This window comes from Marmota flaviventris, chromosome 2 (assembly GCF_047511675.1).
Source record: "Marmota flaviventris isolate mMarFla1 chromosome 2, mMarFla1.hap1, whole genome shotgun sequence".
NCBI lineage: Eukaryota > Metazoa > Chordata > Mammalia > Rodentia > Sciuridae > Marmota > Marmota flaviventris.
The window spans coordinates 11,138,815-11,151,653 of record NC_092499.1 but is presented as its reverse complement, the minus strand read 5'-3'; the positions used below and the strand labels follow the sequence as shown (position 1 = coordinate 11,151,653).

Genomic DNA, 12,839 nt, shown 5'->3' with positions numbered 1-12,839 from the left:
TGTAAATCATCACATAAGGAAGGGTGGGACCAACTCCTACTATCGATGACTGATCTTCACAACCAACACTTGCTCATCAAGTACTCAAGGGATGTAGCTCTGCAGAAAGCCCAGTCCTCAGAGAGCTTAGTTACAATCGTGCACTGCCTAACGATGTTTCAGTCCACAACAGGCAGGATGTACGGCGTGGTTCCATAGGATCTTAATGGAACTGAAGAACTTCTGCTCCTGGTGATGGGCAGGCAGAGTGTCACCGCACAACTCTGTCCTCGTATTTGCAGAGATGCTGATGTGAGCTGGCCCAGTGAGCAGACCTGCTGCGCTGCCAGTCTATCAAAGTACAATATGTACAATTCCCTTCAGTGCGTGAGGTTTGATAATGACCCTGGACCCCTGTGCTGCTGATTCCTGTTTACCACGCTAGACTTTTTTACCATTTTAGAGTGAACTTCTATTTATAAAAATACAGTGGACTGTAAAGCCACCTTACATGTATAACAGCAGCCACCAATGTCTTGTTTACCTGCGTCTTGACTGCATCGGGGGCCACATGAAGCAACTGACCTGCAGCAGCCAGGTTTGTGACAGTACACTCCATGATGTTTGTGCAATGACAAAGCCACACGATAACACATTTCTTAGAACACATCTCCGTCATTAAGCAATGCTGGACTGTATTTTACCTAATTTTTATAAGCACCTGACAGGGAAATGTGGTGATCTATGTCTTAGACATGAGAAGATGGAGGGTTAGGGATTTCCAGTGATTTGCTTGTGATGGAGGTCATGACTAGCACCTCAGGATTTGAATCAGACCTACATCATGCCACTAATCAGCGGTTTCCAAATTGTGCTCTGTGGAACCCCAAGGGTTACACTGAATTTTTTTCAGAGGCCATTGTGGATAGGGGTGGGTGATTTTGTGGAATGCCGGGATCACTTCCCCACCCCAAGATAGATTAAGTAAGAGAGAGACCTGAGGGGAACCAAAGGCCAGGGATGAGGGACAACGAGCTGTTGGGGGTGAACCAATGACAGAGGTGCAGAAGGATTGGTAACGCCGGTTACCAGTGACGAGTCCTGCTCCCTCACGTGTCGAAGCTTAACGTTAGAGAAACGCGCAGAGGCATGAAATATGAAGCAAAGTTATTTAAAAAGGGGGAACATAGACTTCTCCTGGGAGGGAGAGGGGGCCATAGCTGGTGTCCTAAGAAGCAGGTCTTCGGCTTCCTTTTTCTGCTCTCTTCCCCTTCTCTGTCTCCTTCCTGGGTTCCTGACTAGCCCAGGAGATGCTCAGAGGGTGAGAAGCAGGTGGGCTGGAGGGGCCAAGTTGGAGTGACCTGGGCAGGAAGGGGGACAATCCCTGAGATAGGTTACTTTAGTAACAGGTTGGAGCAGGGGCAGATTATCTTGATAAGGTGGAGGAAGGGCTCTGAAGGAATTAACATTTCAATTCCTCCAATCTCTGGATCTGACCCTTGCCTTTCTGCCTAATTCTGGCTTCAGGATCAGGTCGTGGCCAGAGGAGGCCCCCATGACACATAGTACCTGGGGACAAGGACTCCACAGTGATTGTGCTCAGATGAGGTCCCTGCTACCCTATTTCTTGGTATACTTCTGGGGGGGGGGGGGGGTGGGCAGAGCCCTGAGGATTGCTCAAAATGCAAATGGAGATCTAGAAAAATAAAGTCCTATATTTTTAAACACTACATCTGAGTTTGCATGGAGATTCATATCACACCCCCACAAAGATACACAAACACAGATAGGAAAGAAATGACTTAGAAATATACCGAAATGTTAGCTAGGTCCCTCTCTGGGCGATAAACATCTGGGGGATATTTTTGATGTCTTCTTATTTTCTGGTTTTCTCCATGTTTCTCAGTGAGCATTTCATAAACAGAAATCACACTAATGAGACCATGGTTTTATTTTTTTTATTTTTTTTTTTTAAAGAAAGAGTGAGAGAGGGGAGAGAGAGAGAGAGAGAGAGAGAGAGAGAGAGAATTTTTAATATTTTTATTTTTTTTTTTTTTTAGTTATCAGCGGACACAACATCTTTGTTTGTATGTGGTGCTGAGGATCGAACCCGGGCCGCACGCATGCCAGGCGAGCGTGCTACCGCTTGAGCCACATCCCCAGCCCGAGACCATGGTTTTAATGTTGCTTTTTGATGTTAGCAAAAGTTAGGGGCTATTCCTGTAACTAGGTTGTTCTGCAAGATCTTATAAATCCATGTTACCAGAAATCGGTGTCAGGGCATTTCCAGTCTGAAAACAGAGCCTCTCTGCTGCGCCCCTCCCCTGACTCAGGCATTGGCAAGGCCCTACTGAGGTGGATGGCGCAAGGCGTCCATCCTCTGGAGGAGCGCGGTATATTTCTGGGAATGGGCTGGTTTGTTTTTGTATTCCTTTAATAAGTATAGTGGCGACTTCTCATATGACCATTAAGTATGAAGGAAAAAACATGACTTTCCCAATTAATGCAACTACTTCTAAAGAATAAATCTGTTTGCTCTAAATGCAATGATTCAGTTGTGGAGCGTAAATTGTTAATGTCTAATGAAAAACCCCCTGAAGGAAAAACAGTCAAGGAAGTTTTTGAGAAATTAAATTAAAATCTAGTGAAGAAGAATTAATGTTAAGAAGACAGATTAGTGCTTGGTATTGGGCAACTTGTTCTTTCTTGTTCCTGTGCACAGTGGTTTGTGCTCTTACTCTTGTTTGATTAAAATTAATAACAAGTTAACCACTTGCCGTAACCATGGCACCGGCTCCAGACAGTAAGTCAAGAAAGAATAGTCAAGGTATAGGCCAATAGTCTGGGACATTTCTAACTATTACTAAAAGCTAACTAAGCCGAAACAGCTCAAAGCAAAACGGGAACTGAAAGTAAAAATGCTTGCTTATGCATAAGCCAAGATACATTCTTCTATTCTAATTGTAGCTGCGTAACACTTTGCTTCTTTGAATAATGATTCCTGTGGCCTTTGGTTCCCCTCAGGTCTCTCTCTTACTTAATCTATCTTGGGGTGGGGAAGTGATCCCGGCATTCCACAAAATCACCCACCCCTATCCAAAGTACTGTGAGCCTGCCAGAATGAAAAGTATATATGACTAACTTCACAAGTAAAGGTTGGGATTCAGCACCTTCACTTTGGTGTCTGTTGTTTCTCCACCCCCCTTTCGCCGACTCCTCACCATCCGTTGGTCTCCTGAGACCCCCTGTTGGAGCTGGACTCTGACAGCCCTCCCTTGTCCTGGTCACCATTTCCTAAGCAGGAGGAGGAGTCCTAGAGGATAAATAGGCTTGGGCCTTGGGGAGAACACTGCACTCTGCACTCCGGGGCCCCGGCTTTGGAACCTCCTCTGAGTCCAGCCAGCCAGCGCTCCTGCCAGGTAATCCTGATGCCTCAGCCTTCTGTCTGGGAGCCAAGGGCTCCATTTCTCCAGGATGGGGCTATACCAGGCCTGGAACGTGTGGGGCGGGAGGGGGCCGGGAGTCCTGCAGGTAGCTGCTCGGTGGCAAGGGGGCAGCGCTGGGGCCGCCACTTCTTCTCCCAGGGGAGCCCTCTCCTCCCCCGGGACTGTGTTTTCAAGCCCACAAAGGGTGGAGGTGCTTCTGGGCAACACTGGTAGATCCTTTGTGCGGAGCCAGCTGGAGTCTGGCCCTCAGGGGGAGGAGGTGCCCTCTCCTGGCACAGGGTGTCCTCTCAGAACCAGAACAAAGGACAGCTATGATCATTGCAGTGAGTCCCTCTGGGCAGAGGCAGCAGACCCAGGGGTGATTTTAGGGTCCCTATGAGAGCTGCCTTGGGGTGGGGACTTCACTTCCCACCAAGGCCCCAGGGCCAAGCAGACGGACAGGCTGCATCTCTGTCCTGAAACAGCTCAGAAACAGCCAGACCTCCCGCATGCCCAGACTCACCATCCTTCCCCTCCTGAAATGATTTGTGTGTAAAATATTATTTGATGCTTTTCCTCGGCCTGAGAGTACGGTCAACAAAAAGCTGACCAGTATGGTCAACCAAGTTGCCACAGTCCCTGGGCCTGTCTGAAGCCACTTTCATTTCCCTGGTGACAGCAGCTCAGTAACCCTCCTCCCCCTCCTGTTCCCTCTCCTTCTCCCTCTTGGCTCTTCCTCTTCCTCCCTCCACTCAAGCTGTCCCCTTCTCCCTGAATGCTGGGATAGAGTGGGCAGGAGCTGAAGGTGAGCTCCCTGTTTGCTTTGAGCTCGGCCCTCTCAGTCCCTGGTCCCTAGCTCAGGGAGTGTGGGGAGGTGGCCCTCTGGAACACATTTTATGAGCCAGAGGCCACGCCTTCATCATGGACCTTCCCCAAGCCACTTCACATGTAGAGGCAGAGACAGAGGCCAGATTGGGTTAGTCACTTGTGTGCTGCTGTAGGAGACAGGAAGCAGGTTTAGGGGCTGTAGTCAGGCTCAGAGGGCAAAACTTTTGCTGTAACCAATTAATCCCCCTGAATCCAGAATTCAGGCAGTTTCAGAACTTTATACCTGGTGTGTAATTGGAGGGGCTCAGAAGTTCACAATCTGCAGAAGTTCACACAAAAGCAGTTTTTCTTTCACTGGGCAAGTTAATCCTCTAAGGGCAGCTCCTGAGGAGGGGAGATCTTCTTCTCCCCTTTCTCCCCTCCCCTGCCAGCTGTTATCACAGAGCTCAATTAGTAACCTCTTCTCTTTGAAATGTAAACATCTCTGGCCCAAGGCCAGCAGCCTAGTTAAAAGAATCTGTTTTTCTCTTCACTCTCTGCATTTGCAAACACACTTTTACAAACTATTCTGTATGTTGTTATTTATATGAGACAGTCCATAAATGTTTGTGCAAAACTAGTAAAGAGTGTTGAGCACCTGGAGTGCTGATCTCTTCCAGCCCAGTGGCCAAGTAAAATAGAGCAACAGGAAACAGGAAGTTTAACTACATTGAACTCTTTTGTAGAGACTCTTCTGCCGATAGTCCTAAGATCAATTATGGGGAAGATTTCTGGTGAAGCTTAATTAGGATTTCCTGTGGAGGAGGGGGTGCCACTACCCTGCCACACAGCAATCACCCAAATGAAATCCAGCCCAGGTCAGAAATTCTGATGCATGTTCTGCTCTTCCTCCAACAAGAGGTCTTCCCAGGCCTGTGGTGGAAACCACCACGTGGTAACCTGGCAGAGGCTGAAAAGAGCAACCTACCTGCTGTTGGCTTTTACAATCACCATTTCCAGGGCCACCAGCCTCCAGGCACCACTCCGGCTATCTTCTGAGTCTCCTCCCAACTAACCCTGGCTAAACCGGGCACCATGCAGTGGAGGGTTTGCCCAGGGTCATACAATTGTCATCTAAGGGAGGTTCCAAGGGAGAGATCCTGCCTTCCATCCCCTCTGCCTGGGGCCTGCCGGGTGACAGGAGGAGGGGCATTCTGAGTGTCTCACCTTGTTCCTGAAAGAAGCCTCCACGCAAGACAACTCACCGGGGAGAGTTCCACTTTATTGCAAAAGGCTGTGGGCTTATATAGATCTAGGGAGAGATGGCAGGGCTTAAATAAATGGCGGGCCACCCGTTTATTGGCAAGTTCTTCCAGATATCAGTTCCGGAGCCCAGGAATTAGTTCTTATTGGGGCTAAGGTTCCCCGCCAGCGAGATTTGAAATTGGCTCCGGCGGGAGAGTTCACACCCGCGGGAACTTTTCGCGCCAGTGGAAAAAGGGGAAAATAGGAAGAGAAGGTCCTTAGGCGCCATGTTGGGTTTTTTTTCTGGGGTGCAGCTGCTGTTACACTTTTCCCAACAGTTCCCACCTGCATGCCTCCACCTGCTGGTGCCACCCTGGCACAACCCTACCTCTCTGCCCAGTTTCTCCACTGGGAAAAATGACCAAGTGACTGTAATTACCTTATGGGCGAAAGGTAATTACACTGGGCAAGTTAACCCTTCAAGGGCAGCTCCTGAGTGCACACTGGGTGCCCAGACAGCACCTACAGGGAGCGGGGGTCACAGCGCCGGCAAGGGACAGCAGAGCAGGGACAGAGTACAGGCAGGGGAGGCTGTCAGGGTGCCACCTGGCCCTCTCAGACTTAAAAGATCTTTGCTTTTCAGAGTGGAGAGAATGTCCCCCCTCCTGGCTCTAGGGCTCTTGGTGGCAGGGTTCTGCCCTGCCGTCCTTTGCCACTCACCTGGCACACCGACTCCGGAGACTCTGACCCAGGAGGCCACGGACAACCTGAGATTTGCCTCCAACAATGCTGACTTCACCTTCAGCCTCTACAAACAGTTGGCTTCCAGGAATCCCCAAGAGAATATCGTCTTCTCCCCACTGAGCATCTCTACCGCCCTGGCCTTCCTGGCCCTGGGGGCCCACAACACCACCCTGATGGAGCTTCTCCAGGGCCTCAAATTCAACCTCACGGCGACCACAGAGGCGGAAATCCACCAGGGCTTCCAGCATCTCCTGCGCACTCTCAGCCAGCCCAGTGACCAGCTGCAGCTCAGCATAGGCAATGCCATGTTCGTCAATGACAATCTGAAGCTGCTGACCAAGTTCACCGATGATGCCCAGAGCCTATATGAGGCCCAGACCTTCACCACCAACTTCCAGGACCTTGAAGCTGCAGAGAAGAGCATCAATGACTATGTGAAGGAAAAAACCCAGGGGAAAATCGTTGACCTGGTCAAAGGGCTGGACCCCCAGACAGTGATGGTCCTGTTAAATTACATCTTCTTTAAAGGTAAGTGCCGGCCTAGGCTCAGAGGAAATGGACTCCAACTCTGAGCTGTCTGTCCTGGCTTGGAGAACCAGCCAGCACTAGAGAGGAGGTGTCCGTGGTTTGGGGGACTTGGGCACCAGATCCCACTCTGTCCGTAGGCCTCATCTTCTCCCCTGTGGCTTTGTGAATCACCGTCTGTCCTTCCAGCACGCGACCTCCACGCATCCCATTAACCTAGGTGAAACTCACTCAGCCGACGAAGGAAGGGGTCCTCCTTCCAAATTCCGTCGGGGTAGGCAGGAACCACAGCTTTGTCCTTGTCCCCATGCTGCTGAATGTGGACAGGAAGACTCTCTGCCTGTGCCCTCCTGGGCATCTCTGACCTACCCACCCAGGGTAGTCCTTATCCTGGCTCGGCCTCTGTCTCTAGAGGGAGTCCAGGCAGGCCTGGGGCCATTTCTCAGGGGAAGACAAAGATGGCCCTGTGGGGCCTGGCAGCCCTGAGGGTCCAGGACTCTGGCCCGCCCCCAGGGAAGAGGCTCTGGCAAGGGCACTATGCCAGGCGGGACCCTTTCTCAGGTTCTAATTGGTCTAGTGCCACATCCCATTGATGGGAACCCAGCTAGGCCAACCTCAGCCTGTAGTTCTGAAGGACAGAGGATAGGCAGGGAGATCCTACCAGTGGCCCAGATACAAGTAAAAGAAGAGATGGGGACACGGAAAAGGACCACTGAGTCAGGGAGCTGGTGGACTAGGCAGAGCTCTGGGGAGCGCTGTCCCCGGGCCTGCAGGTGCGTCTGTAGAGGAAGGCCGGGACCAAGCCTCCCTCCTCTACTGGTCCTGGCCTGATGTGCTCTGTTGATCTTCGAATCTCCTTGTTGCTCCTCCTAACACCTGTCCCTTTGTTAGGACCCTTTCCTTCCCAGCCACACGCCAACCACCCCTGCCTTCCTATCGTCCCCTCTTCCTGGCAGGGCTGGTAACCAAGTGGTCCGTGGAGTGCCCCGGAGCTGGGTGTGCTCCTCCTCCTGGTGGGGATGGAGACCTGTGCCGCCCCTGCCCCACCTCTTCACCCCTCCCATCCTCCTGACTGACAGACAAGACCTGGAGAGTGTGGGATGGGCCTGGTCGTTGCTGGGGCTGCAGTGTGGACAGCGGGGACAGGCTCAGAACAGCTGATGAGCCCTGGCCCCTCCCCCTCCGCGTAAAGTGGGGGCCACTGGGTCCCGAGCCCAAGGAATCCTTGCAGTTCCAAGTTCTGTGGGTTGGGATGGGAGGGGGACTAGAGACTCAGAACCCAGGGCAGGTCTGAGCTGGATGCCCGTGGTCCATGCAGATGGACATGACCCACGTGTATGTCAGGGAACCACAAACTACACTTCCTAGCCATGGCCTTGGGATGTCCAGTACTCCTGACCACTGAGATCTCACAAGTGCCCACGAGCTTTATTCTTTGGTCACTCTTGGCCCTGAGTCCTGCCTCCTCACCCCTCCCGCCTGGTTCCCACTGTGAGGCCTTCTCTATCTGCCCCTCAGCAACTCTCAGGGGGCGCCCCATCTTTCCCCTCCTATTTTCACCTCTGTCCAGCATCCCCTCTTCCCAGATGCCTGGCGACCTGTCATCTAGCCCAAGTAACCAGGTCTTTGTTTCAAGGTCCCCTTTCTAATCCAGGCCCGTGGGTCTCCCCTTTCCCCCGTGGCTTTTCCACTTGCCAAGGTATTTTCCCAAACCCAGGCAGGGCCACCCCTGAGAGGGACCCTGAGTGGCTGGGAGCTCTTGCTGCTCAGGGCACGGGGCAGAGCTGGGGGGAGCTCACGTGCCCTGGTGCTCACGGTCTGCGACGGCTTGCTCCCCCTCTAGCCAAGTGGATGACGCCCTTTTACCCCATCGATACCTTCGAGGCCAGGTTCTACTTGAGCGGGGAGAAGTGGATAAAAGTGTCCATGATGAGCACCGAGGACCTGCCCATACCCTACTTCCGGGACAAGGCGCTCTCCTGCACGGTGATTCAGCTGGATTACGCTGGCAATGCGAGTGCACTCTTCATCCTCCCTGACTCAGGCAAGATGCAGAAGGTGGAGGCCATGCTGCTCCCAGACACCCTGAAGAGGTGGAGAAACTCGCTGCAGATGAAGTGCGTATCCCAGGACTGGAGCTGACGGCGCCCTTCCATCCCAGCCCCTAGGGCCCTGTCTCCCTCCACCCCAGGGTCTCATCAGGGCCCAGTGACACAGTGGTGGAAGAACCCATGTGGGGACAGGGGTTATCTGAGGCCACTCTTCCCTTTGCTGCCTGGTGGCTTTAGGCCAGATATTTTAAGAGGACATCAAATGTAACCAGGCTTCTTCTGACTCAGACATGTTCTAAGTCACAAGGCGTCTCCAGCACTGTCCCCGACCCTCACCTGCTTTCTCCTGGCCTCTGCCTCTTGAAGGTGGAGCTCTTGTTCTGTGGTCCTTGTCCTCTTGGGGTGACTTTGAGAATTGGATGGGGGCAATAGACAGGGAAGACACTTACAGAACAGAGAAGGCAAAGATCTGCCTCAACACAGACTTGAGGCCACAGCCCCAGCCCTGAGCACCTCCAGAGTGGCACCTGCTGGGGCTACCTACTCTCAACCCTCCTCACACCAGATCCCTGGAGACCCCAGGACACCTGGGTCCCGCCCTCCCTGTCCACTTATTCTCACCTTCCAAACTCTCCCTTTCCTTCATCTTTGATTAGTACAGAGCAGATCTCAATGAGAAGTTCTGAATATTCATCAAAGACATCCTATTTACAAAACTCTGATGTATCTGTGCACGTGCCCAGCCCACGCTGGGTGCTCAGAGATTTGAATGAGTGAATGAATCCAAAGACAAACAGGATGCACCCATGGAACTCGGAGTTCAATGGGAGACGCAGCCTCATTGTATTGAGCAGCTGTAAGACCAAGCATACAGTGATAAGTGTATTAAGGGTGCCAGCGCAGTGACGCACGCCTGTAATCCCAGCATCTCGGGAGGCTGAGACAGGAGGATCTCGAGTTCAAAGCCAGCCTCAGCAACACTGAGGTGCTAAGCAACTCAGTGAGACCCTGTCTCTAAATAAAATACAAAACAGGGCTGGGAATGTGGCTCAGTGTTTGAGTGCCCCTGAGTTCAATCCTGGGGACCCCTCTCCAAAAAAACCAAACAGTAACAAAAGAAATCAAGGAAGAGAACATTTTTCCTGCAAGAAGGGGTAGTGGTGGAGGAAACTGGGGAATCCAGTGCTGCAGTGGGGGAGGATGGCCACGGAGTCAAGCGATGGTCAGATCTCACTTTTCTCATTCCTTAGGTGGATAGATGAGCTCTATCTGCCCAAGTTCCGCATCTCAAGTGACTTCAATCTGGAAGATGTTCTTCGCCAACTGGGCATCAGGGAGGTCTTCTCCAAGCAGGCTGACCTGTCAGGGGTCACGGGGTACAAGAACCTGATGGTCTCTAAGGTGAGTCTGTGAACTCCGGGCAGTTCATTCTCCACGGCTAAACCTGAATAGTGAAGGCCAGGGTGGGCGTTTGGGGACTCTTGAATTTGTACAAATAACTGTATTTCTCAATGTCCAATCACCCTCCCTGGGTCTCCACCAAACCCTGAATAGCCGAGCTACAGCCCAGCCCCTCCTGCAGGGTTGCGGGCTGGTCACCCACCCCCAAACACACACACATCATGACAAGACACAGGACTTCATGGGGAGGAGCCTGGGCCTGGGATCAGACCGCGGCAGACACTACCCCATGCTAGACACCAGTGAAAAATAAGTTCAGGCTTCCACCATGAGCTTGTCCATCTGTGGGCACAGACTACTCTTAGGTAGTCTGCAGGGCCTGTCAGGACAGTCACGGTAACAGGCAACAGCCATGGTTACATGACAATCGCGACGGAAACCTGTGATGCATCAGTTCCCTAAAAGCCACAAGCAGGCTGCTTCCCTCCTGCCCACTCCTGTCCCCGCAGGTGATCCACAAGGCTCTGCTTGATGTGACTGAGAAGGGGACAGAAGCGGTTGCTGCCACTGGAGTCAGAATGGTCCTCACATCGGCAAAGATGGGCACAAGGACCATTGTGAATTTCAACAGGCCCTTCCTGATGGCCATCATCCATGAAGACGTCATTCTCTTTATGAGCAAAGTCACCAACCCCAAGCAAACCTAGAGCCCTCTGTTGAGTAGTGGGACACCCACTAGGAGCCAGGGATGGAAGTCCAGGCATGGGTCTCTGGACACAGCCTGGCTTTGATGCAGAGCACCCAGAGTTGCCTGGCCCTTTCGCTCATCCTGGGGAAGGTGACGGCAACTGCATGTGTGGCTCCCATATGCACAGAGACTCTGGGGACTGTGGAGCTCTGAGGCTCTGAGGTCTCCTGACAGCAATAAACATCTTCCTGTGCCTGGACTCTTTCCTTGTGTCCTTCTCTGCGACCATCTGAATCCCTGCTCTGCCTATGTCCCAGAGTCGAGCCCCCTGGCCTCTCACACAGTGTCATCCCACCCCAGGGTCTGGGCTGCTTCCTGCATCTTTAGCAGATTGGCCAAACCACACAAGCTTGTGACCAAGGTCACCGGGACCTCAGACCAGGGCAAAGTGGAGACCCTGCTGCCCTCTCTCCCATTCTGGCCTCCAGAGTCACCTGGTCCCAAGGCCCAGTTTCTGCCCACCTACTGCCTCTTGTAGGGACTCCTGGTCCTCTCCACATCTGGGACAACCACTGACCCTTTGCTCCTGCAATTGAGGGGGGTCTTCTTGTGGGATCTCCCCCTTCTGCACCCCAGCATCCCCGATGAGGGGAGAACAGTTATGTTCTGGGTTCCCAGGCTGAGTGCTTCAACTGCCTCCCCAGTTCCAAGAGCTCACCTGACAGGGGGGTTCCCCTCAGCAATCAGAATGCGGGGCTGGGGACCAACCACAGAGGATGCGGTGTGATGACCACACAACGGCACCGCACTCACCATCAAAGGTATTGGTGAGGGCCACCTGACACCAGAGGAGCACCCTCAGCCACCTAGTGATTCTGTGTTAGTGTTTCATAAAAGTGACCAAAATGCCTGACATAAACCAATCAAAGAAGGAGAGGTTTGTTCTGACTCACAGTTTCTGATGTTTCAGGCCACGGTCGGCTGGACCCATTGCTCTGGGTCTCAGATGAAGCAGAACATCATGACAGAGGGTGTGGTGAAAGAAAGCCGCTCAACTCATGGCAGGTGCATGAGTTGAGAGAGGGGAAGGGGCCAGTGACCTACTTCCTCCAACCAGGTTCCACCTGCTACAGTTCCAAATAATGCTTCCAAATTATTAATCTACAGGTGAGATCAGACCCTCCATGATCCAACAACTTTCCAAAGCCTCCCCCCCACCCTGAAGCTGGCTGCACTGGGGACCAAGCCTTCCACACAGGAGACTTTAGGAACATCTCCAGAGCCAAGCTGTGAGCGCTCCCAGAGATGTTCACGGCTCTGGCCCTCACGGGCCTTCAAAGCTGAAGGGGAAATGGATGAAAATAGTAGGCCTGGCCTCGAGGAGAGCACCAAACTCAGCCTGAGAGTCAGGGAGGGCTTCCTAGAGGAAGAGACTTCTGTGCTGAGATCAGAGGAGGACTAGAGGTGGTTAGGTGATCCTAAAAGGGGACGTCACTGGCCGGAGAAAGCAATGGTGGCATTTCAAAGAATCTGAAGAAGGTGGGTGGCTCTGGAGCACAGAACAGCGAGGCTGCGGGGAGAAAGGGACCATGACAGGCACCGGACGGCAGAGGACCAGGATCCTGGTGAGGTTCTGGGATGGGTCCTGAGAGTCAGGAGGAGCTTTGAAGGCATCTGAACAGAGTTTGTGTGAGCAGATTTGTGCCTTGGAAAAGTTACTCCAGATGCTGAACAAGAAAGTGGTCTGGGAACCAAGACAGGAATTCAGGCTGGGATGCAAAGCTATGCAGGAAATCCACAGACTGGCTCCAGCCCAGGGGACTCTATGGGGACTTCCCCCAAAAAAACCCTCTTAAGACGTTTCAGAGATGCTGTCAAGCTGGGTTCTTGGTCCACTTTCTATTTCCATAATGAGTACTGCGCAACTGGATAATTTATAAAGAATAGAGGCTTAGGGAGCACACAGTTCTGGAG

At 52.4% G+C, this 12,839-nt stretch overlaps 1 protein-coding gene across 1 annotated transcript; it reads left to right on the top strand.

Annotated features, from left to right (window-relative positions):
* The first annotated feature begins 3,310 nt into the window (after positions 1 to 3,310).
* LOC114104713 (alpha-1-antichymotrypsin-like) lies at positions 3,311 to 11,124 on the top strand. The gene is made up of 5 exons (XM_027950920.2): positions 3,311 to 3,398; positions 6,100 to 6,728; positions 8,569 to 8,842; positions 10,027 to 10,177; positions 10,687 to 11,124. The coding sequence occupies exons 2-5, from the start codon at positions 6,110 to 6,112 to the stop codon at positions 10,882 to 10,884; spliced, it is 1,242 nt and encodes a 413-aa protein (XP_027806721.2). The 5' UTR covers positions 3,311 to 3,398; positions 6,100 to 6,109; the 3' UTR covers positions 10,885 to 11,124.
* Positions 11,125 to 12,839: the final 1,715 nt, after the last annotated feature.